The 26,963-nt window shown below is 36.3% G+C and overlaps 1 protein-coding gene across 1 annotated transcript in view; it reads left to right on the forward strand.

Annotated features, from left to right (window-relative positions):
* The window catches only part of USH2A (usherin), a 373,967-nt gene that overhangs the window by 104,637 nt on the left and 242,367 nt on the right, over positions 1 to 26,963 (forward strand). Inside the window, exon 21 of the mRNA XM_054280520.1 lies at positions 23,823 to 23,953. Within this exon, the coding sequence (XP_054136495.1) occupies positions 23,823 to 23,953 (131 nt within the window). The remainder of the gene's footprint in view (positions 1 to 23,822; positions 23,954 to 26,963) is intronic.

Genomic DNA, 26,963 nt, shown 5'->3' on the forward strand with positions numbered 1-26,963 from the left:
TCACTGCTTTTGTAATGTGGTAGGCATTCTCTCTGCAAGTGTCAAACCTAAGAATGAGCAGAAGAAACAGTTATGGAAGTGCTGTTTTGCTTCAGGCATGACATCTTCTGGGATTCCTTTTGTGCTTGTGCACCACTAAGAAAGGGTGCAAAATGGAGGGACTCGTTAAGGGAGATTTGTGGAAATGGAAGTTGCTGAAAACAGCAAACAAAATGAAACAGCTATAAGATAGAAACTGCACAAAGGCATGATGTTTATTTAATTTAAAAAATAAAGGAGAGAGTGGAAGGTATAAAGACTCTCTTGAAAGCTTAGCATGCTAGAGATCCATGTACTCTGTGTTAAATGGAGACTGATTTCATTTCAGTTAAAGCAAATTGTACAGATCAAAGAAAGAATTTGTAGCAGGTTTGAACATAGAAAAGAGTAGTTCAATGGATTGTCACCTTTTGGAGTGAATGTATGAATGCTTCTGGAAATTCTCAAACTCAAATACCTGATGATGCAGAGATATGTGAAAGAAAAGTAACTATTTCTAACAGTTTTTGTTTGCTAGAACAATTGTGGGTGTTCCATACTAGTACTTCAGTACTTTTTAAGATTTTTGTGAGATTCTCATGTGCTGGTATAACAAACTTATAACCCAAAGTAATTTTTCAAAAAAGGATTTAATGAGAAATAATAGCCAAAAAGAAAAATACAATTTGGCCCAGCCCAACCTTTCTTGGCAAAAGCATAATCTAGACAAGATGACCTAGCTTTTAGCTGAATCTGGAAGCATCAGCTGAAGCTGATGGCCTAGATTCCAGCTGAATCTTAAGTGTTCAGAGCTAGGAAACCCACCACTTGTTGGAAACATTATTCAAATGGCTGGCTCATTGTGAAATTGTTCATCTCGTGTCCAGTTGGATTCTCCCCAGGAGCAACTTGTACCCATTACTCCTTGTCTTTTCCAGGTAAAAGACTCTTTGTAAAAAGGGACTCTCCATTTTCCTTGTAGCCGCTCTTTAAATACTGGAACAAGGTGATAAGGTCTCTCTTGATCCTTCTTTTCTCAAGGTTCAGTTTTCTCAGTATTTCCTTATTTGACAGGCTACCTAATCCTTTGATTATCTTTGTCACCCTTCTCTGGTCTCTGTCCAGCCTGTCCACATCTTTTTCACACAGCAGGGACTGAAACTGAACACGGTGTTCCGGGTGTGACCTGACAAGCACTGAGTTGAGGGGAATAATGTCGTCTTTATCTCTGCTGGAGATGTCCTTGTAGATGCAATCCAGCATCCTGTTGGCTTTGTTTGCCACAGCAGCACACTCTCCACTCATATTGAGCTGCTTGTCCCCAAGATGTCCAGATCCTTTTCCACAGAAATGTTCCCCAGCTGGGTAGATGCCAGCCTGTGCTACATTCTTGGTTTATGTTTTCCCAGGTGCAAGATGTTGTATTTGTCTTCACTGAACTTTATAAGGTTCTTGTTAGCCCATTCTTTGAGTCTATCTATGCCTTACTGCAAGGTGGCTCTCCCTTCTAAAGTGTCCAGTTCAGTTTGGTGTCATCATCACATCTCATCAAGGTACACTTGATCTGTCATCCAGATCACTTATGAAGATGCTGAACAGCTTTAGGCTCGGTATTGGTCTCTGAGTGACCCCTGTTGTGACAGGTTGCCAGTTTGAAAAGGAGCTATTTACCACCTCTGGGTGCTGCCTGACAGCCAGTCCCCACTCACCCCACTGACCACTTGTCCAGACCATCACACGTCAGGTTCTCTAGGAGTAGGCAGTGGCAAAGCCTATAGGAATGATATCTAGAAAACCTGTATAGAAAGCCGTGGTGAAATTGAGCAGGTCCACTGCTTGTGCCACATCCACTGAGGAAGTTACTTTGTCGTAGACTGCAGTCAGGTTGGTCATGCACAGTTTGCCCTTGGTGAGTCCATGCTGACTTTTCCCAATTGGGCTTAATTTGAATTGTGGCAGCTCCCAGGAAGGTTCATTCCATAACTTTGCCAGGGACTAAAGTAAGAGTAATGGGCCTGTAATTTCCGGCATCACCCTTTAAGCCCTTCTCATAGATAGGAGTGACATTAGCCTTCCTCCAGTCTTCTGGGATTCCCCTTGATCTCCACAGATTCTGAAAGATTGTGGAGACTGACCTCACAGCCATGTCAACAAGCTCTTGGAACACCCTCAAGTGGATATTATCAGGTCCATCAATCTGTAAAGACCAAGCTCCTGTAACAGTTTACATGCAAATTGTCACTTTACTGATGGTGAGCCTAAGTTGGCATCAACGTTGATTTTGTGCTGGTGAAGATGAGGGTGAAGAAAATGTTTTACCATTGCTTTTTACTAATTCACCTCTTCTACTTAACAGCAGGCCAAAATTTTCCTTGTGATTCTATGGAAAGTTCCTTCAACAAGGTTGCAGGAATGAGACAATGGTAATTGTATTAGCTGGAGAGATACTTGAAGTGAAATTAATGCTTTCTGGTACATGCCTGGCCCTTATTTAGATTATTTCTATAATGGGTTATTTAGTCCAATGACTTCAGACATTGTGTCTGACTATTACTGTGCCTTTAAATTATTTCTGCTTTTGACATACAAATTCTTTCCCATATTGTTTTTAAAGGCTGAAGATGTAACTACTGAATTATATATTGACTAAAGTGTGTGAGGTGTCATGCATTGATTATGATTGCATTGTGAATTTGATCAGGAAATTTTCATAATAATAATATAAGGAAGCTTTTCACCTTCTAATTGATTTTCAGGGCGATTAAATTAAGACCTTGTCTAAGTATGACTGTCCTTATCAATTACTGGCAGAATAGAGAAATTAAAGGATTAAAAATTTACGTGTGTTAAGATTCAGTATTTAAGGTCTAAAATCAATCAGATCATAGACTGAATAATTCCATTATGGCAAAACTATCATTCAGGATTAGACTGTGGTAATTTGGAGGAAAAAAAAAGCTGTCTGCATTAGTACATATGGGAAAAATTAGTTTGCAAAATTAAGCACCTAGAGCTTAAGAAATTGAGTTAAATAAGTGGCATGAACTTCATTCAGCTGTGCTATATTTGTATGTTATGATGGCATATAACCAGTTGATTAGAAACTGTCTTTCCGTAGGTTCTATATGTATGGTGTGGATCAGCTATTGCCTTTTGAAAATCCTTTTTCTGTTCTGTATATGGCTTTCTGTGTGTTTTACTGTACATGTCTATTCTTACGTGTATGCAGATTTAATTTTTTTCCTGTGCTATTTTCACTGGAGTACCAGAGTACTTTGTAATCATTGATATACATTTTTACAACAGTTACAGTACCAGTTTTGTTTTATGAATAGGGACTTAGTGTAAAAAAAAAAGAAAAAAAAGAGGAATTAATGCTATTTTTGAGTTTTACATATGTAGGACCTGAGTATACAGATTAGTTCATATGTTTTAAGTAGTGTTTTCATCAACCCCTTTTCAATTAGGAGCACTTAACACTTCTACAGATCTCCATGGGGTGTTTGAATGCAAGCACTCAAGAAAATGAAGAGTGCATAACAAGTGAATAACTGTGAAAAGTTTGACTTAAGTGGTTTACCTCACATTGCATAAGAGCTTCATGGCAGAGGTGGGGACAGATTTCTCCAGAGTGACATTGTACGGTGCTGTCTGTGACACTGTCCATTCACTTTTCATACTCCCCTTCCTCTTTCATTAAACATCCACAGAGCACTACATAAAAAAGACAGGCTTCTGTGCACAAAATCCTTATTTGCTACATGAATTCTGTTTTAGTTACTGAACATCATAAAATCCTTGAGGCAGATATCTTATGGGAAATGTGTGTTTGTATAATTGTAGACTATATCGTTACTCATCCTCTATTTTGGTATGCATTAATTTCTTGTAGACAGTTTTGGTTTTGCATTACCTAATTTTGAAGTGTTTACTTTTATCTATGTAATGTGGCCTAAATAGTTATTCTGAATAGAAATTGAAAAGATTCCAGTGTGATAGGAGAGTCCTACACATATCCATCATTTGGAACATTGCTGATAAATACAGATGTCACTGGGAAGAAATCTTTTATATTTGTAAAATCTCTGATCTGGACTGTTAGGGTCATTGCTGCACTGGATGCATATCTGTATGTGAAGGATAGTGTGAATACTTTTCAAAGGCATTGTGTTTACTACAACAGGTATTGCCATTGGATTTAAAAGGAGAGGTCTTATTAGTGGTTACAGGCTCTCCTCTGTTTCTGTTTACCCTTCCCTCCCTTTTTTTGATTTCTTTTGCTTTTCAATTATTTCCCCATGGTTTTTGCACTAACCATGATTTGTTTCTTGCTTCTCCCTCTCCCACTCTTTATTTTTCCCTCCTGATTTTACCACTGTAATCTCCTTGATTGTCTTCCTTCTGTGTTCTTCAAAATGTTCTCTTCCTTTTTTTTTGGTTTTTTTTTTGGGTTTTTTTTTTTGTTTTGTTTTTTTTTTAATATATTGCCTGTTACAAAGTGGCAGGAAATTAAGAAGACAAGCAAAAGACTCTTTCCCATCCTTTCTACTGTTTAGTGAACCATCAGGATTTGGTGTCCAGGATGAATTTCATGGAAGACTCTTTTTAGCCCCTAAATTTCTAAGATGCAAAGTCTCCATGCAAACAAAATTTTTCTTTGAGAATTTTATCGTCATCCTCTAGATCCTCTGGATAAGCATCCTGCAAAGAGCAGTTTCCTGACATTGATGAATTTAGACTTCTACTTTTTTTTTTTTTGCTTTGGGTTACCCACTCTCTAAAAAATTCATATGTCTAATCCACAGAAAGAAGGAATAAAAATCCTACAACCTTTTTTTTTAAATTACAAAAGTGATGTAAATTAATTCTTCCAAGTAATTGTGAAAAAGTAGTTGGTATGAAGAAAATATGGTTAGAAAAGATTCCTTTTTCTTACTTTTAGAAACAAATTAAAAAACCCAGAATTGTCCATCAACAATTATATTGACAGAGCAACATCAAAGTTATTGTGCATTATAATTACTGAGAATCCAGAAAGCAACTTTTAGCATAACCAATTGAATGAAAACAAAACCTGCCAAGTAGTACTGTTCTGATCTAAGGACTCTTTAATATAGTGACAGAAGTGTCATAAAATAAATTACTGGAGAATTCACAGTCTTGATGGCAAATTGTTGCATGGCTTTTTTTTTTTTTTAATTAAAAGCTATTCTAGAGAATTATATACTGATATTTGTTGTAGAACAATCACAAAAAGTAACTATAAAATACCTCTGTATATACCCAAAATGAGATTTGATCTAAAGTAGTTAGATCTGTGCTTACTGACTTAAGATCTATAATACCTTAAGATTAATTGGGAGCATAAATGGAGAAGCTGACAACCTGGAACCTTGACTGCTTAAAATTGCTGACCCAATTACTGCTAAGCCCTTTGCTGACATGTTAATATGTCTATTTAAACTGGTAAATCACCACCATTTCGGTGCATGCTAGAGTTGGCCCATCAGATGAAGGAAGATGTAAGTTTAATTTAAATAATTATTGACCTATTATGACCTTTTCATTTCATTTGCACTGCTCCTCTCAAGGTAAGCAATTATATTTTTATAGTGTTGGATGGTAATCAATGTACAGGAGCTATCTTTATTGATTTAAGTAAGGCCTTTGATCTGGTAATCACTAACTATTGCTATCTAGACTCGCCTTAACTATATTAGATATTACTACAGTTACTGGGTTTTAAAATATGCTGAATTTAGAATTCGATAAAAATATTGCATCCAAAGTTAAAAAAAAATCTGGAAATCCAAAAGATTTGACTTCAAAAATCTTCCTCAGAAATTTGAAATAGCTTGTTTTATACAACCCATGCAATTTTTTCAAGTTATAACTAAGTTTAGGTCAGCAACCTGAGGGTTTTTTAAATTTTTAAATATCAAGTTGATAGTCATTTTGGAATAGTTTTACTTGGAAAAGTCTGGAATTTAAGGTTTTTTTTTAAATTTTCTACCCCTATTGAACATTTCCAGGAGGAAGATTTAGTTGATTGGTTGTTTATTTAGTTCTGTCTTACACTGTGAGTTCAGAGTCACAAACTTCTGTTTGTGGATGGAAAACAATCTTTTTGAAAGATTGTTTTCCATCCACAAACAGAAGAAATTCTTGCTTTTCTTGTTTTGGAAAGCAATATGCACATTTAACAAATTTTTTTAACCAATATTCATGTCAATGTATTAGGTAAAAAATAATTGAGATATTGTACCTTAATCATAGTTTGCAAGTGGTACCTGAGTATCTTCCAAAACATACACAGCTAACTTTTTATCTTTTTTTTTTTCTTCATTCCTCATCTACTCCCTTCTTTTTTACTCTTGCTTAACATTCTTCTCTAGATGGGTTTACTTTTTTTTTTGTATCCTCTCTTTTGCTTTAATATATGGCTTGGGAAAGCCTGACTAGGTCTAGGTTCAAACTATCTTCAGAAATATGTGAAATTTGTGATAATTTTTGATCTGCTCCTCTAACGAGTTCCAGGGCCTCTGTCCTTCTTGCAGAGACAGTTCAGTCTTGCTCTGGTGAGCCTTGAAACTAACAGCAGTTGCTCAGAGAGGTCACCAACATAATGAAAAGGGCACTCTTGAGATATCTTGAACCACTTCCATGGATGGCCATGAAGATTAATATTGGGACCTCACTTTTGACCTAATATTCTATGGAGAGTCCATGTAGTGAGCAGAGCAAATGGGATGATATGCTTGTGGCAGAGAGGGTAAATAAAACTGCTGCATTCTCCATTTTTCTTTTTTTCCCCCTTTTCCCCCCCATTTTTTATTTTTGATGTGTAAACTAAAAAACTTCAACTTGTTCTTGCTTGAGCTCATGAAGGTGAGAGTTGTGCCCAGGTGCATTCCTGAGAAGCAGTGGCCTGCTCTCCTTGCTGGTCACAGGTGGGAGGAGGCAGGCTCTTGCAAGCTGCAGCCTCTGCCAGCCTCTGCTGAAACAGCTGGAAATTGGTGTTTTGAACTCTGCTCACAAAGAAGTTGATTATACAGTAGAACTGAAAATTAAGCACAGCAATGTTCTCTCCAGTCACCGCATTTTGTGATTTCATTATCTGTAAATCCTGTAAAATTGTTATTTTTGAATAATTTTTCCTAGTTTGTGCACTGACAAAGCACTTTATTCTTTCCTACTTCCCCTGTTTTGGTTTTAGGAACCATTCCTTGCTTGTAATTTCAAAATTCTTCTATCTGCGTTCTATATTTTTATATTTTTTCATATTACTGCTAGTTTTAATGGTGCAAGCAGGCACTACTACGGTTGGTTAATCCCAGCATTGTTCAGTCACATCAACTGTTCTCTTCAATCTGTTGGTCAAAGGCTAAATAAAATGGTGAGTGAAGATTGGGACTGATCAGCAGGCTTGAAAATTTTACCTTAAGTGTATCATGGTCCTGTTTTAGGACTGCAGGTGTTCACAGTGGAGTCACAGATAATCATGTGTGAATCTTTTATCTCTAAATTAGTAGCAGCATACTCCAATAGAGCATTTGATTTTAAAAGAATGTACTAAAATAAATATAGGTACTAAAATAAATATAATCCCTGTCTGCTAGCGTGGCTGAGAACTAAAAATAAAAATGACTCAATAGTGGGACAGCTAATTTTATGTTGGGTAAAATTATGGGGATTTTTTCTCCTCTGTGGAAAAAAAAAGTTAAATTCTGTGGTACTGTGATAAACCTTGAAGTCATAAAGGATATTTACTTATCTTTTTTGCTGCTAATAAGGTTCTTTTTTTTTTTTTTTTCCTGGAGAACCTGCCAGAAAGAGGTCTCTCTCCACATCAGGAGAATTTTTTGTCCAACTCAACATTGTCCCTCTATGCTGCTCCACCTTCTTTGGAAGTACTCTGGCAAACCTAAAAGACAATATGGAAGCTTTAAGTATTTCTTGTATAGCAATGACTTCACACTTGGTGTTTCACAGAGGTGTAAATCTCATATCAGATTATTTTAAAAAACTTTTTAAAATTAAATAGCTATAAATGAACAAAATGCTATTTCATTCTGCCCAGTTATGCTATAGATTTATACCAATATGAAACAGCATGTTCTTCTAAACAACCCTAACCCCATAGGTGCTCCTTGGCCCTCCTTTTACTACCTGGTATTCTGCAGATTTCAGGAGGAGTGGGGATGAAAGATGTCACCTGCTTGTGGCACAGCACTAGTTGTATGATTGGTATTTAACACTGATGATGAAAAAATAGATTGCCATGTTTCAAATTAAAAATATTTTAATTTAAACAAGTCATATCCTGGATCTGTGCAATCTTAGGGCTATACTTGCTAGTCTGCATTTCTGTCTTGCAAAAAAAGTTCAACCAGCTTTCATAGAGTGCCAGATCATTCAGCATTCTCTAATATGCATTGTAGATGGCAGGTGCCAGAGTCTTTGTCATTGTGCCCCAAGGATAAGGCACTCTGCCCGAAGATATTAGATCATCCCATTTTATCTGTGTGCATAAAGCTGGAATTTTTATTTTCTCAAGTTTTCCAGGTAGCCAGAGTGAGGTCTGTAGTTTTTTTTTGACTCATGGGATATTAATAATAAGAAGTTATTTTAGGTGGTTATACTATGTTGCAGTATATTTTTAAACTGATCATATACAGTCTGCAGGAAAAAGGGGAAGCATAAGCAGAGAAAAAAGGTCTCTTGGTCCATCGGGTAAATTTTCAGAACGATATATGAGCATTTAGTCACGCAAGTCCCATTAATGTTAATGGTCCCAAGCTTTCTTTTATTCATCACGGTGCAGATTGCACTTGGTCAGCTCTTTATCAGTTTGAAATATTGACAGTAGGAGGAGGCGTTCCCTTAGCCAGGCCTGACTGTTGCAGTGCTCTTTTAACTTAGTCATCCTGCAAATGCTCCTATAAATGGATTTATTTCAGCAGATCCAAAATATATCAACCGGATCACCTTACCCTGGTGTTAGCCCCTTTGCATTGGCTTCAATTTGCAAGAGCATTGATTTTAAACATTGATCATTACTTATATAGTGCTCTATGGTTTTGCACCATCCTATTTATTAAACTAACCTGTTACATGTGCTGCTATTAAAGTCCTATCTTTATCTTGCTAAGAAATGATTATTTGCTCTCTCTCTGATTATGATTTAGTTTATAAAACAAGGCTATTCCCTGAAAAGTGTGTTGGCTGCACAAACTCAAGATTTCTGCGTTTTCTGCTATGCAGCTCCACTTTTCCTTACTGGTCTATGTAGGACAATGGGTAATGTTTTTTAACTAAAAGAGGGTAGATTTAGACTATTTTTAAGGAAATTGTTTACAATGAGGCTGGTGAAACACTGGCACAGATTGCCCAGAGTTGCTGTGGTTGCCCTATCCCTGGGAACATTGAAGGTCAGTTTGGATGTGGCTTTGAGCAACCAGATCTAGTTGAAGATGTTCATTGCAGGCAGGGTTTGACAAGGTGACCTTGAAAGGTCCCTTCCAACCCAAGCCATTATATGATTCAAAAGTCTTCCAGTGCTTTCTGCAACTGATAATGTAATTGCAAAAGAGATTTTTATTTTGTGGGCCATACTCTTACAGAGTTCTTTGGGTGTGTTATTTATTAGGATAACAGACTTTTCCTCTGCTGCCCTATGAAATCTATGCAATGCTGGTCAAGAAAGTAAATGTAGCACAAAATATTTTCCAATACTGAAAAAGATGGTGAACTACAAAAATATCTTCCTGTTCTATTCTTTAATTGTCAGAGAGTCATGGTTATTATACTGATGGCATTCTTTGGTGCTATACAGAATGATATTCTTGCAGAGTTCAGAAAAGAACATGCTATCTACCTCAAGGAGGGAAAAAAGGAAAAAAAGAAGAAATAATGTGTTTTTGCCCAACACTTTATATCTAAGCCTGTCTGCTTTAAATTATTTGTTCTGATCATGCTTACATGCCTAAATTTTAATTAGTGTTATTCTACATTGGTTAGAGTTATAAAAACTGATACTTGGAGTGGAATATGTCCTCCTGAATAAAGAAAAAAAGGTTCAATAATAAATAGCATCACATTTTAAGATAGAGTTTTTGTCTTTCCTTCATTTTTGTTTTCAGGCTTGATGATTAATAATGCTCTTTTATTCTGGTTTACTTTAAAAGTTTCTTGATTTCCTAAAAACAAAACTTCACTGGTAGATGGGTTATCACGAACAGAATACATTCCCTTCTGTACTAAATAATGGGAATTTTTGGTGTAGTGGAGTTTTAGCCCTTGGGGGATTTTTTTTAATGCATTTTCAAGTTGTTCAGTGACTTGCTGCAGAGACAGGGAGGGTGAATCTATTTACAGGAATTTCAGTCTTTGTTCCTATCAGCCCTCATAATGGGATGAACAAAATGAAGACTAGACTGAGAGGTGCAACCATCCCAGGTCATATTTTTTTATCCAGAAACAAGTTATGAAGTGAATTGTAGAACCAGGGTGAAACCTTGTTGGGAAAATTCAAGGAGGGTGTGAGCAATAAGTCTTTTTAAGAATGTCTACCACTGAGAAGACTTGGTGCCACTGAGAAGAAAGAGTTTTGCCTTGGGCTGAAAGTAATCCTTTCCACAGAAGTTTTGGCCCTGCTCAGAGTGAGTTCCTTTACAAAAGATTTCTACATCTAATTATTATTTTTTGAAAGTTTTGTTCATTATTTTAAAAATATTAAGTTTGTTATAAAAGCACTGCCTGTGCACTGCAGCTTTCAAAATTAGTTGTTTCTCCTATTTAATTTCCTCCTTTAGTATCATTTAATATTTCTTTCATTTAATTTATATTCTTGCTCTTCCAAATTGCTCCAGTTCAATGATTGAAATATGCCAATTCAAGCTGCTTGTTCCAAACTCATGTTAAATTGTCACGTTAGCTTCATTAATGAAAAAAAAAATAGAGTTTTTCTGTGTAAACTTTGTTATGCCACTGAACTGCATGCACTAAGGGGAAAAACGAGTTGAATGGGAATCCTGGGTGAAGCAAAGACTGCATAATTGGTTTTATGCCAGACCTTCTGCCTTTCACATGGGGGGGAAAGGGCCAGGGAAATGTCAGAGGTGGAAATCAGGGCAGCACAGTACTCCTGCAGAATTGCAAAGTGACCACCAGCCACAGCCAGCCTGAGAAATGGCCAGGCTCAAGACTGCTTTCAGATGGAAATGCCCAGTTCTCCTGAAATCCTCCTACACCTGAGAGCCTCGGGATAACTACTGCATGTTTTGGGAGGAAATGCGTTAACAGCTCCAGGCAGCCTCTCCCCAGAGCTCTGGCTGTGGGACAGGGCTGAGCTGGCTGTAAGGCTGCAGCCTTGCCAGTGCACTGCAGCCTTTCCCAGCAGTTTGGGCTGTGGATTACCCAAGGTCCCGTTGGTGGAAGCCCTGCTCTGACACAGCTGAGGCACACATGCTCTTTGGGAGCCTTTGCCTCCTCTGTGGCTCTGCCATTCTGTGCTAGGCATTCCTTGCTACTGCAGTTGCAGAATTCAGCCTTTTAACTGTTCTTTTTATTTAGTGCTTTTAAGAGCATCTGTAAGTCAGGGATTATGCATTGTTAAGGATGACATTTTTTTCCCATATCCCTTACACTGCTCTAGGATCACAAGCAATACTTTAAAATAATCAGTGAGTTAATCAAGCTGATATCATCTGAATCCTCAGGCAACACAAGGGACAGGAAAAAAGGTGGCTTTTTACAGCACATGAGAAAAGATTGCTCCTTTTCTTTTATGTGTGTCTTCCTGTGAGACATTGCAAGTGGCAAAGTGATCACACTGGAAACAAAATAATATAAACTCTCATACTTCCTAATAATGTTATATGTCCAATCACCCACTCTTTTATTTAATCTATTACAGTGTTGTAATCAATAATGATTTTTTCTGTTGCAGTAAGCCTTATATTTTGAGAAAAAGGGAAAGAAAGAAAAATTATCGATGAGTTTTGTAGAAGAGGAGAAATTTCCTTATTGCCATAATTCTGAATTAGTCATGGATTCTGTAATCTCTCAAGTTTTAAGTAATAATGTAAAAGTCAATTCAAAGGCAGTCTATAGCAAAGAGGTCTTTAATTCAAGAATCCCTTAAGGAATTAAAAATTCTGAAAAGATGACATAGACTCAATCAATACCTGCCTGAAAATATCATAATATATGGAGGTTAAATGACATCATGCTATGTGAAGAAATTAAAAGATTTTCAGTATTGGCCTTATCTCTTTTTATTTAGTTAAATAAAATTAGTTGAATGTTAAGTCTTTACATGTCTGTTCTGTATTAGGAAAAAAGTTGACAGTAGTCTGCCTTCTGGTATGTACCAACAGGTGTAGTTCAGTATTTAGTAATAAACCTAATTTCCTTTGAGTATTGATTATATCCATGAGAAAATCATGAACTCCTTACCATACAGGGAAAAGCACTGAAACACCAAACCAACTGGCTCTTACTTGCATCTGGACATGTGGTGAAAATCTCAGCTCTAATCCCCCTCTGCAGAGTGTCTCCACCACCTGGGTAGGAGGAGGGTGTTACCTCTGTGTTCCATTACTGCCAGCATTTTTGTGTACCACCCTGCTTTTCCAGGTTGGTGACTGCACACAGGACAGAGCACCTGGTTTTATCTTTCCCTTGCAATGTGTATTGACCACATTAGCTGGGTTGCTGGATGCAGCACAGGAGTTTTTCCATGCACACTGCATACTACCAGAGTGCTGTCTTAAAAACCAGGGCAGAGGGAGGGTTTGGGTTGTATTTATCACTCTGAAATATTTCATACTGTGTGAATATTCAGCTGAAGATAAATATGATTTCATTGCCATGCTAGTTCAGTTTCATGCTTCTGTATGTGTTTAATGCTTACTGTGAGTGCAGGGGTTTTGTTCTTGGGAATACGCCAGACTACAAATTGGTGACACAACCTCCACAGCTGGCTTACTGCACTGGGTCATGTTTTCTATGGCACACTCTGTATAGAAGCTTGGCAGAGCAGAGGATGTTGGTGAATTTGGTGAATATGATCTTAACATATGATAAGTAACATAAAATCCCCTGTTCAATTACTGGGGCTGCATATTGGCCCATGGCTTTCCAATAAAGGAAAAGGAAATGGTAACAGCAGCCAATGCTGCAGAACTACTTACAGGTGGTCCCTCTCTCCCTCCCTCCCTCCCTCCCCCCCTCCCTCCCTCCCCAGTTCTATTTTCAAATCCAGTCCAAGAATTGTGAGTGCTGTATCTCTGACAAAATCTTCCTTCTGTGCACTGAGAAACGTTAGGGAGAGTAAGCAGAGATCACACATATGCTGAAGTAGTTTCTAAGAGAAAATTGCTAGATTTCTTAGCTTCTCAATGCACCACTTGCCTCTGTTTATATTCTAGATAGTGCATAGTAGTTAACTTTTGCAGTAACAGCCCCAGTATGTTGGCCTTATCCTGTTGGCTTTCTTGCCTTGACATGATCATTTAAAGACAGCAGGGCCAAGGCTATCTTTCAGGGTTACAAATAATGGAGGAGGTCAGGGAAGGATGGAGAAGGTCTAAGGCAGATGGAGCTGGGCAGACAGAACAGCTGAAAAGATGGGGGGAGGTGAATGGGGAAGAAGGAGAAACAAACAGTGCAAAAGGGAAGGACAGCAAATATAGCAGAAGGGCAGAAATGGGTAGAAAGGAGGGTAGGTAAGGTCAAAGAAGAGAGGAGATGGGTGGAGCAGAGGGGCAAAAAATTGCACAAATATTTGGACCAAGGTGAGGGTGGAAGTGGACAAGAGGTGAGCAGAACTGTGTTAGTACAAATTGCAAATCATAACCAGGTAATGAAATATACATAAACCATTCAAGGCAAAGATAAAAATAGTAATCTAAAACTAGTTCAAAGTACAACTACAAATGCTACAAAATCAGCTATGAAGTCACACTTCCCGAAGTGGTACTAACTTAAATGGTCCACAAGAAATGTTCTGTGAAACGAAAGGTAAATTGCATACCTTTGGCTTTTTCTTTTCTCAAGTCCTTCAGCTGCAGCTTCCCTTGCATATCCTGCATATTACCCTTCTTCAGCAGAATTTCCTGCTTTTGAGACTTGAATTTGGTAACAACTTTCCAACTTGCATCTCCTATTTTTTTGTGTAGATTATATTTAGCAGTCTTCTGGTTTAGAATTTATTTTGCATTCCTCTCATGAATTTAAACAATTCAAAGCAAATGTAAAATAAACTCTGCTTCAGGTAGGTTTCTCACTGAAGTCAGTAGATCTTTTTCCTGATTAAGCAGATACAGACTCTGGTCTATTCTGAAATTCATGTTAAGGACATAATTAACTCTTGATAGAGACTAGTAATCTAGGCAAGGCCCTAACGCTAGAATGAAAAGGGGTTTACCCTAAAAAGGAGCAGATGTACTTTGTTCTCATATTCCAGGACTACATTTTGAATAAACTGATTTCAGCTAGTACCTGAATCCTAAAGTGAAAAATGCCATCATCTACATGTTCAGCATGGGAGAGGTTGGGCTGAACTTTTCTGTTTCTGTTCTGTCCTGACCTGTAAGGGCTGTGCTTTCACTGAAACTAAGGTATTGCAGACAGTGGTTGGGTAGCTCCAGATCATATTTTAAGTAAAATGTTCTGCATAATGGCTACAAAGTGTTTGGATATGTTTTCAGTGAACATTTCATGCCAAACCCCATAAAACACTTAATTCACAGGGTGTGCAGTTCCTGGGTACAGAGGCACAGGAGTAACAGAACAAAATGTAATGCAATATTATTAATGCTTCCAAAGCAGGACTTGCTGCATGCTCAAGCTGTAGTTCCATTAGATGGTAAATAGCTTAGAAGGCAATGAGAGAACCCTCACAGCTACTTATATGTCCATACATAAAGCTTGCACCTTATCATTCCATTGAAATCCTTTTCTGAGCTTAGTCCCTACAAATAAAATCACTTTTAGACTTCCTCTGGAAAAGGGTATTGTGTGAAGAATACTCAAGGGAAATACTGCTGCAAATACAACTAGATGAAAATATTATGTATTCCTTTCAGTTAATTCTTAATTTGGCAGTTTTGTTGCAGTTTGCTGCTTTACCTTAAATTGCTGCATTAACTTGAATATGTTTTTAGCTTTTTTATTCTCAGTTCTAGCATGAGTAGCATTTGTTGCTGAGCTTGTAACTTTAAGCTATACTTTTTGCTGAATGTTTGCTCTGTGGTGTTGTATTTCTGTCTGTAAGTTTTTCTGGTTTTTTGCCTCCTTGCTACATTTCCATTTCAGTCCTCTAGTATTCCTCCAGACACTCATCAGCTTATTTTAGTTATTATTGTGTTCCTTATGTGCACTGTCTAATCAATAACGCTCCTCACTTGCTGCAGGATTTCCACATTATTGTGCTTTCAGCTTCTGAGATGCTGTGATGGATTCTGCCTTGGCTAGTGCTCGGTTGTCTGCATTTGCTGTGTTTCAGATCATTACACTGACTTTAATTTTGATGTATTTACATTTTACTCAGTTGTAATGTAACTCTTTTGCCTTGATCAGTTAAGTTACTATCTGTGCAGTGTTACATTTGTACTACTGCTTGGAAATACTAACTAAAGGCTTATAATTGAAGTGCTATTTACAACTACTGACCTCCAGCTCATTTCTGATTTCACTGTGATGTTGACCTTTTATAGATTGCACTGTTGTAAATCTTTGAAGTGATTCTTCTTGTCATCATATTTCTAGTAATTATGATTTGCATTGCATTAACACCTAGAAGCCTCTCCCACCTTACCCTTGTTGCATAAGATGACCTTTTTTATGCACTAATTCACATATGGGTAACAGAATACAGTTCTTTCTCTAAAGAATTTATGTTTAAATGAAGATGAATGCTTTCCTCTGTTTCCATTCTTTAAATATCAACCTTTGAATTAATGAAATTGCTCATAAAGGATTCTTATTCCTAGAAACTATTTTCTTCCTTTTCTAACAAAATCAGTGTCTTTTGAACTTTTCTAGGCTTCAAAAATGAATAAATAAAGATAAATAATTTAAAATGTTTGTGAGAGTTCATGTTTGAGTAAAATTTTCAGATTCTGCTTGATGGGTGTCAACATCAAAGAAAGCATTAAGTGAAATTTGGACTGATGTTTCCTCTTTGTTCATATTTCACTTCAGTATTGAGCAGCACAGAAACAAATGTGCAGCTGATCCTTACACCAAGCAGCATTTGATTCTGTGAGTTTCAAAATTAGAGTTTTGTTTCTACTCTGGTATCTGTGCTTTGAGAAGGTGATGCTGATGGGATGGCATGCTCATTCTTTGCTTTCCCAATGTACATAGTGGAAAACAGTTGTGAATTCTCTTCATAGACTGCCTTAATGAATGAATTCGAGACAGGTCACTAATTTCTTTAATGATAGTATTGCTTAAAAGACTGTGTAAAGAGCTGGCTGTTGACTCTAATGACAGAGGATGCTCACAGATAATGGCATCACCTGCATCCTCCTATCTGGTTTCACCCTGATGTCTCATGTTTTTCTGAGGCCTTCATTTTTTTGTTTAGATAAATCTAGGTAGGCAGTCTAACCAGTTTCTCTTACGTCTTGCCAATTTCTTAGATAACGTGCCAATATTTTTAATATTGTCTAAATTATGTTTCTATCTTCACTGAGAAAGTTGTAAGGTACCTGTGAAAAGCCACATTTTTGCTTTGAACTTTCTTTTTACTTCCCTTAAGTGCTCTTTTAACTTTCCTTAAATGGTCTTGTTTATGTGTTGAGTGTGTGTTGGACAGCTTCTCTGCTCCCTAACTGCCTTTCCTAAGCAATCTCAAATGTTTGTATTACATCCTCTTCCTTGTTCACTAATTCTAGTAAACCAGTCTTTTTCAATTCGTATGAAAGTATTCTCATACCATGATCAATCTTGCCCTGAGCAGATTTGTTTTCTCTTAAAGAATTACTTTGTATAAATATAAATCCTTTAATGTATAAAATAGGGTTTATTTATTTTTTCATTGTATGAAGAAGTGATAGGACAGGCCTGGAAAAGCCAGTTAATTCTGAACTGCACCTACTGATGTGCAGCATAATATTACCACAGACTGAGAATTTTCTCTTTTGGGAAGTCTTGTGATGTTCTGCATAGTGTGCAGTGATTGGAGGAAGCTGAACTAATCCCCTCTTTTGGAAGTATTAGTGTCTCTCAAATGTCAGTAAATGCCTAGTCTCTAGGTAACTTTTCTGAGTACATGTGGGCATTTTGATTTTATCTGTGTGTTAGGATGTGGAGGACAAAACAGTAATGAATTTTTCAAGCATTATAGAACCTTACACAAGCTATATTGGCCACTGTTCTTCAGGAAGGAGGAATATGGAAGGAAGGTGTTTTAAGTGATGGCTCTCAGGTGACATGCCCCAGTCATTGGCTGAGTACAGACCCAAGGTCTCCTAATTCTGAATCTCTTGATTTAACCACTAGGTATTGCACTATTCCTGACAAAGCATCACTCTGTTAGTGAGGGGATAAAGTGCTACTAATACATCAAATCTTATCAAATGACTTTAAACTTATCTTGGCTTTCTTTTCACCAAGGTTTGCTGTAAATCTTTTCTACTGAGTAGTAGCAGGACTTGTGTCCTTGCTAAAAGGAGAAGATTGATTTACTGTATTCATATGGAACCAGCAGATTCCTATGAGTATGGAGTAATGAATTGGAGTATCCATAAGTTTTTTCCCCATGCAACACTTTGGGAGACCTTAAAGCCTGGAATATGTTACAGAAATGCATTTGATGGAGACTTACAAATGTGTGTCTTCTGCATAGAAAAACAGCATAACATATCTTTTAGTATGAGCAGTATTCTTATTCTTCAAATAATCTAATTGATTGTTCATTGGGCTCAGTCAGCCAAAAGTGGAGGGAAACTTTGTACAGACATCATTAGTTTTTCTCCATTTAAAGATTAATCATGAAGAGCTCTGGCTCTTTAATTCTGTAATTTGTATATTTAATGGGCTGCTGCAGAATCTATGACAGTAATTAGCATAGCCCGAAAACTCATTAATACGCAACAACATGATTAATGCAGCATTAATGCAAACATGACTGAAGTTATTTGGGTTATGTAGTAAGAAGATTAAAGCTAAAATGTCCTGTTTGTTTTACCAGTAGTGGGTATAATGGGGTAGCAAGCAAAATAAGAAAAAACAGGTATCAAATTAGTCATTTTAGTGTAAAAGAAGCACTCAGATCCCATCAAGAGGATTTGGGGTTTTGCTTGACAGTTGATTTCCACCAAAAGTGTTACGTGTTTTCTCCTTTCATTCACTCACCATACTCTGTGTTTATGCTTGCTCAACATTTTAGTTTGATTTAGCTTTTTGGCAGTTTGATGTATTAAGAATACCTAAAAAAATTTCTTCGTGTTGAGTCAATTCTGAATAAAATTAGACTTTTTCAAATACAGTTCTTTTGTACAGTCTAATTTAGAAACTATGGATTTTTAGATTCTCTTGCTTTTACTCTGCTCACAAAAGGCAAGGGAGTCCAGTTTCAGTTTGGGAAAATGTTTGGGAATTTTATGTATGTGAGTTTATACAAATATATATGTGTGTAAACATATGATATGTACATATGTATGTGGCTTTTAAATATATATTTTATATTTCTAAAAAAAAAGACTAAAGCAGTTTAAAAATGAAGAGGATTTACTTCATCAATGGAATGACTAACGTAGTGTAATGTTAGTGATGATGCCCTTTGAAAATGTTTTTTTGGACACATTAAGGTAACAGTAAAAAATGAAGCCTGATCCTGTATGAAAAACAACAGGTCTTGCACAGCTTTGGGAAGAAGACCTTCTGTCTTTTTCTCTCAATAAAATCCAGGAAGCTATAGGCCCACACAAAGTGTGGAGAAGACCTTGTATTCAGCAGAGGATCTTCATAACTATGTCCAGGGAAGTCTCTTCTGAGTTTCTTCTTTTCTTCCAATTCCACTATCCATTAAATGAAACTGCTTTGGAAACTGATCAGTTTTTTTTAAGTCTTCCTTCTAATTTTTTTCCCTACAGGTGTGTTTTGTTATATATAAAAAAATATATTAAAAAATAATTGTCTCTTTTAGCTATTGTGATGACAAGAGGTATCACTCTCACAGAGAGAATAACAACAAAATGCTATTGAGGTGCATAGCAACTGAGATTTTTTACTCTCCATCTCTCCCCTTCCTAGTTAAAAACAGATTTTTGCTTATAATTTCTATGGAAAAATCTATTTTGATTAGGCAAGTGCATTTGTATACAGTCTTAATGTTAAATAAACACTTAAGGTTTGTCATCCTGAAGGGACTGCTGAGAGCCTAATGCTGTCGTCAAAATTTTATATACAATTTCTGTTCATTTTAGCTGTCATTATGCACAAATAAGGCTCTCAGTGAGCATAAAGTGATCACTTTCTTTGCCAACAATTTCCTGTTCATTAGAATGTGCAATTATAGAATTATTGAAACCATTTCCTATAACAGTATAAGTAAAATGGAAATGCAAATTATGTTCCTACAATTGTACAATTTTGGGGAAAAATCACTGGAAATGGATGTGCTTCATAGATTATGCAAAACTCATTTTTGAAATTGCTTTTTGATTTTCAAGGTATTTGGCAGATTTCTTCTTTTTTATTTTTCTGATTGTAATGTATGCTCTTTTCCATTTATTTTCTTCCTAAGTTTGCAAGGAAATTATCCATAATATGCTGAGGTATTAATCCTATTATTATATATCTTGCTCATATGGGTTGGGATTTGATGTATTTATGAAAATTAAGCTAAAACTAGCCTTGCTGATCACTGACAAGGTTGGAAATCTATTTATGTGACTATTCTTAGTACTTTTGAATAGAATTGTTCATGTGGTTATATGTAAGTTTTGGTGAAGAGTCTTGAGACTTTTGTAGATAATTTCTTTGTATTTAATAACTATAATAACTTCTACTTTTTAGCTATTTTCAACTCTGAATATCTAGTTTTAGAGAAAGGTACTTTACAGGTATTTTTTGCTGAATGGTTGGGACAAGATTAATTTTTAAGTAGGTTACTTTGCTGAAATCACTCAAGTGTTATTGCAAAAGATCATTTCAATTGTCTTGCCTCCCTGCCTACATTCTCCCCTCTACTCTTCACCAAAAAGTCAAAACACAGTTTTTGAGGACTCAAATGTTTTTGTATTTTGAAATGTTTTTGACATTTTAGAAACCTTTTTTTAGGAAAACTAAACTCAGTTCAGTTCATTTGGAAAGATATGTTACAGCAAGTTGTTACCCTTATATTCTGGGTGAATGGTTTCTTGGTCAAATAAAACCTATTTTAAACTTTTTATTTTGCAAGAAAAAAGGGTTTTGCATTAGTCAGAAATGAATTTTATTGCTGTAATAATTATAAATTATTAGTATATGTTATGCTAATCTAGGAGCTGTTTCTAATTTATTATTTTCCTGCTGAATGCCAACTGCTTCTTCTAAACTCAAAATAATCCCATGTGCTCTGTAAACTTGCCAGAAATGCAGTCAACATCTCAAGAGCACATTTCTGCCTCTTAAATACTTTTGTGCTGGTCTTGTAAATCATACTGAAATGGGCTAGAAGAATCTGGATCCAGGTAGTGTGAATATGAAATGCTGCTGAAGTTCTGAGCCTTGCTAAACTTGCATGAGGGAAACAAAAAGGGGGAAGAAAAATCCCACCATATGCATTTTCTTTATTGAACAAAAAAAGAAATTTTTGTGTTCTAGCACATCAAAAATTAGAGTAATATTATATAATTTTACTTGTGATGTCAGCCTGTTCCTGAAAGGGACTCTCAGAGCTGTGTCCCTTGCAGGGTAACGTGCTGATGTTGCATCTCATTTGGATGCATTTGAAAATGCCTGCATTGGTCACGTTTCAGTCTTATTCCCATTCTAACCTGGGTGTGCCATCTTTGAAACTAGGACAGAAATCCAGTCCCAATCTACTGCTGCATAAGTTGAAAGTATGTAGATCCTGACAGAAGGTTAGTCTGCCCTAATACAGTTTGGGATATTTGAAAACACTAATGCTAACAATTACTAATTTATTTTACTTGTCCTTTTTATTACTCTGTAGTCTTCTTTTCATCTTTTATGTTCATTATATACAATGCTTGTATTATTTTTTGTACGATGCCATTATAATTAAAGAAATTCAATTACAGAAATTAAATAAGTTTCTTTATTTATAATTAAAGTAATTCTGACAGCTTCTCCAATTGCAACTATAATTTGAAATGGAATGAAAGAATTTATTTGAATGACATACATAAATGTTTAATCTGCAGTAGAATTTCCTGTTGGTTTTTATCCCAGAAATGATAAGTTCTTGTGGAACAATGATTTGTGTCACACAAGCAAGCATGTTAGGTGAATTCTTGAGTTGCAGTTCAAGTTTCAGTTGGTTAAAAGTACCTTCCTACTATGCCCCACAGATGGTCATGTTTTCCATCCAAGATTTAGTAGCATGAGTAGTGTGGCTGAGATGCAGTTTCTGTATATGACAAATTACAGAAGTAATTGTAATGTCACCACTTTATTTGTGTTTCTATTTATATATTATATTTAACATTGAAATAAAGATTTTAGACATGCATTTTGAAATAATAGACACAAGTCTTTGAGAAACTTGAAAAATATCTCACCCTCTCCCTAGGTCTGAAAAAAAAAAAAGAATTTTTTCTTCGTAATACAATGTGGTTTTCAAGTTCTGTGAAACTTCTCAGATGTTGGAAGGAAAGCTTTCTCTGTCCAAATGAAGTAAATCCATTTCCAGTGTTCTGTGCCACTAAAAGAGAAAAATGGCATGTATGTAGTTGCTACCACTCTGAATGGGCTTCTGGGTATGCTTTGTGTCGGCCTGGAGGTCCAGCATTAATTACTGTGTTCTTGTGAAAAATAATAATTTCACAAGTTTTTTATTGTGCAGTGAAAATATTGTCTGTGGGGCGAAGTTTTCTTAATATTTGGTTTCTCTCTTGTAGTCACTTCTAAAACAGGAGAAATTATTAATATTGAACTTCCTTATCTCATGAGAAATTTCAAGGACCCTTGAACTTAAAGGGATGAAGTCCTTTTCTTAGTTCTTTAATATGTGGCAAATTAATTTAGAAGAAAATAATGGCTCCTGACTCATCAATAATTTCTATAAAGCTACAAGCAGGATTCTTCAATATCCAAAGAAAAAGAAGGCTTCTGCATAACAGTTGAAAACTTCTGTAATTACTGCAAATTTGCTGCTATGAACCATTTAATTTATATTTTCTAACACAATATTATACAAGAATGTATATGTACAATAAACCACAATATTATGAAAGAATGTATGGTGTTTTTGCAGAAACGAAATTATTTTGTTTGTGCTAGTCCTTCTGCATCAGGTCTAAGGAAGGATCCTGTGGTCTTCAGAAATGTCTTTTGGCAGCTTCATAAAAATACTGGCAGCTTGTTAAATTAACTGTGCTCCCCATTGCTGGGATTAGAGGCCATCAGTCTCAGCCTCTCCAGCAGATACTGCAGCTGGAAGTACCTGGAAGCTCACAGTAGTGCAAGAGCTCATTTCTGAGCCAGGCAAAGCTGTGCTTTTCCTTAACTGGGGACACTGTTGGCTGAGTTTGTTCATGTGCAGGAGCTACTTGTGTGCAACTGCTTTTTGCAGGTGTTTTAATAGCAGGACTGATTCTCATTGCTTTGTGTCTGTGATTGCATCATGTTATTTACATGAAAACTTTGGATGGAATTAGGTAGAGAGGCCAGAGGATATTTCTTTCAGGTACAAGCATAATCTCATATGAATGTGTGTCAGAATTATGAGTTTTATTTTTTTTAAATATAGGTGCTGTCTGCAATAAAATCTTTAGTAATCTATTGTTTTCTGCCTGTCATAAAATAAGGAAAATACTGGATAGTTTAATAGAGTTGGGTAAAGCCCAGTTACTTACCTTGTTCTGTAAAACACCTTATACAGAAATGTCATGGAAGTGTATAGAATAGGTGGGTGTTGCTATTACTGCCTTTTCATTTCCCTTTGCAAAATATTGGTGCAGGAAAAGCATGGCTCTACCACACACTCAGGGATTTTATCAGAAACTAAATGGAGGACTATTGATAATGATCTGGAAAGTCCTTAATGAAGCTTAGTTCATCCATTACTCCTTTGGATATTTCCAGTTATTGTTGGAAAACTACTTCTTTCCATGTGTTCTTTGTGCACTTAGATATGATGCTTATAAAATAATTTATGTAAAGTTTACATATAAACACATACATATATCTTTTGGGACCAAAACCCTACTATTCTTCATTCAAATCCTTGCATGCAGAAACCTTATTTCTGTTTTACCTCTAGAAATGTTAAGTGACAAATGAAAGTCCACATGTAAAACATCAACTTTTAGAATATTATGCTAATATCTGAATTATGTTTTCCTAAGAAAGAAGTTACTAAACAACATTAGTCACAATTGCATGTCTTTTTTTTAGAGATGAATAAGGGCTCACAGAAATTTCTCTCAAGGGCTGCCTCAGTCTGGATTAGTAAAATTTCTCCTGCAATGTGTAGCAAGGGTTTTAGGTGAACAGAACTTCCATGATTTTGCTTTGTGATGTTGTTGCTGTTTTTAAAATGATATTTTATTTGTAAATTTTGTTGTAACTTACAAGAACCACTTTTGGCGTTAACCATCTATTTACTTTTTTCTAACCAGGTATTAAAGTGAACTTTAGAACCCAGGAGCCTGATGGTTTGATTTTTTTCTCTGCATCACCTGGCAATCAGGAGGAGTACATTGCACTGCAGCTGAAGAGTGGGCGTCCTTACTTTCTTTTTGATCCACAGGTACAACAAAAGACAGGATCCTATAAAAGTTGCTTATATAATTTACCTTTATACTTTTTACATGCTTATCCTTGGGAATTTTTTGTTTTGTTTTGTTTTTGGTTTGGTTTTTGTTTGTTTGTTTTTTAAATTTAATTGATACAAGCTAACTTGCTTCTCAGAACCCATAGGTAACTAGAGATTTTGAGTAGAGAAAAACTGAAATACTAAATCTTTGCTGATTTTTTGTCGGGTATGCCACAATATAAGATGGGGTTTTTTGCATTTTTATGAGTGAAGTTTTTTGTCAATGCCACTTAACACCACTACAGCTTAAACTAACAAGATTTCAAAGTTGCGCAGAACTAAGTTTTGAATTAGTTAGTAAGTTTGTATAATGCTAGTCAATTATTTTTAAGCCTTTCGTCTTGAGACTGTTCCCCTATAGAGATCAGCATGTCACCATTATGCAAAAATATAAATGAGAGAAGTAGCAACAAAATAAAAAGCAAGGCCACAATGCCTTGCATTTCTGTTTGGGTATTTTGTGTTTTCTGGGCACCCCAAAACTGGATCTCCTTATAGAATTAAAAAACATTATGGCCTCACTTATATTTCATAAATATGCAAGAAACTAAATAATTATCAGATTTTTCAGACCCACTCTTAATTTTTGTCTCCTGAGCTCTGCCACAGTCACTCTGTGACCACGTGAAGGTGTTGTGCAGTAGTGAAAATCCCCTTAAGCTTTGGAACACCTATAGGAGAAGCAAGGTGCTGCACAGAAGGAGGCTTGTATGTGATCCCAATGCTAGAAAATGTTAAATCTGCTTCTAAGCTCAAGATACACATTTCTATTAATTCTACAGCATTTACATGCAGGCTTTATCTTATTGTGTACTTCAAATTTTGGGGCCCAGCTTAATGTTGTTAATATTGTCCTCATAAACATTTTAATAGGGGCTAGTTCTATTTTTGCTCTCTTACACCTATGCCTTCTTTTAACTGAAAGGAAAGTTTTATTTCGCTTGCAAGATCTTCTGAGGTTTATTTAGATTTTTTTGTTGTTGTTTGATGGTTAATTGGAGCGGCTGTCTTTCAACTGACATTTTAATGCCTCCAGTAGTATTCCTAATCCTTCTTTCAGATTTGCTTCTTTTGAAGTAGCTTTATGTTAAGTTGTTTAAATCATTCCCTAGAAGATATTTTATTTCTTTGGATCCACAGTATCAGGGGAATGGGAGGAGAGAGAGATGGAAGTGTGGCTGCTTTGGGGCTTTAATTTTTCCCCCACTTTTTCACCTATCTCTTAACTGTAAAAAATCCCAGCAGGTCTCATATTCAGTCCTTAGAGCTTCTCAGTTCCTGTAATATTTTCGACAGTTACTGTCTTGAATTTTAACAGATTACTTCTTTATGAATGTATCTTTCTTTATCTTTTTATTTCATTTGAATCAGGCAACTCTTCCATGCTTATTTTTAGGCTCATCATTTCAATAGTTTCCTCTTATGAAATAGCCTGTGGTGCTGCTTCAGTGCTTCAATTGCTGTTTAGAGAAAAAAAAAAAAAAAGCTGTCATTCAAGGTATCCAGGAGCAGTGTAGGTCTTAATAGTTGATTTACTATCTTGAAAGCTAATACTTTATAATTTCTCATTTATAATGTGGAAGAGATTCCTGTACATTCTCAGATTCAAAAGTAGGGTGCAGTGGCCTACATCAAAGTGTTTTGTGTAGAAAACTTTTCTTTTACGTCTGAAAATTGAGTTATCGAAAAATTTTGGTCTTCTGTATCCCTAATATTCTGTGCAACCTTACTGTCATTACATTTGTTTCTTTGTTTTTGTCGAAGTTGTTTTTTTTTTCCTTTAGCCATGATTTGCTATTCCTTCCCTACATTGTCAGATATCCTGTACTGTAGCAGCATTTCTTCATGTTTCATTTGTGCATCACAGTCTGCATTAGTGTGCAAATTCTTTAATTACTTCTTATTGACATCAAGTGGTGTCTTAGCCAGGTTATAGGCATTCTTGTCTTTAATTATAGTCATGACAAATACAGTAAACATTTATGGCCCTTCCTTTATGCTCTTCTCTGAGAGATTGCCAACGTTCTTTTTGATGACAATTGTGTCTCTGCAGCTTTTTATCTGCAGCAGTGTGGTGTAATATTCTGTGCTCCCTTCCAGCTGTGACCTGTGGCAGGTTAATTATTTGTACCCTCAGTCCCTTTCGGGATGCTGGGCCGTATCTTTGCTCGTGATCAGCCGCGCGTTCTCTCTTTGTTGTGTCTGCTCTGGGGATGGTCCTGCCAAGTCCTCCTGGTGGGGAGCCTTCAGCAGCCTCGCTTCTTCCTTCGCTAAGTGTTAATTTCAAATCCTTTTCTTCGTGTCCATTCATACTTCTCTGAGCTCCATGTACACCACCATTCATCTGGCTGTTGTCTGACTGTTCCTTTTTGTCTCCCTTTTGTGCTGTGCAACTGCTCTTTTTTCCTTCTTAACTGTTTTACTGCCATTCTTTGTGGGTTACTATCCATGGTCCAGGAAGCATGAGGTTTTTTTGCAAACTGATCTTTTCCTTAGTCTTTTTGGAACAATCAAATTTTTCTATAGAGCTTCCTCCAAACTCAGAGTCTCTGTAAAGCTTCAGCTGTCTGTGGATTTTTCTTCTTATCGTGATGTCTGTACATCTACACCTAAATTATACAATCAACTCCAGCTAAATTTATGGTTATCTTTCAGTGGCTAGAGGTAATTTCATTTTTTTCCCAGGGAAGCACTGAATATCTTATACCAAGTGAAATCAGTTACAGTGGAAATATAAGCCCAACATGGAGCACCGTTTTTCCTAAGTGATTAGGACAGCCCGAGGATACACTGAGGTTCTTCTCACAGGGTGGAGGGAATTGTATCCAGCTCTTCTATTTTAGAAGATGATTCATTTACTAGATTTTACAGCAAAAAGGAGGAAGACTAGATACTTTCCTTGTGTGCGTTGCCTTGTTTGTTCTTGTCATGGAGAGGCCAAAGT

This window comes from Melozone crissalis, unplaced genomic scaffold (assembly GCF_028551555.1).
Source record: "Melozone crissalis strain CALT ecotype California unplaced genomic scaffold, PUWL_Pcris_2 ptg000027l_1, whole genome shotgun sequence".
Lineage (NCBI taxonomy): Eukaryota > Metazoa > Chordata > Aves > Passeriformes > Passerellidae > Melozone > Melozone crissalis.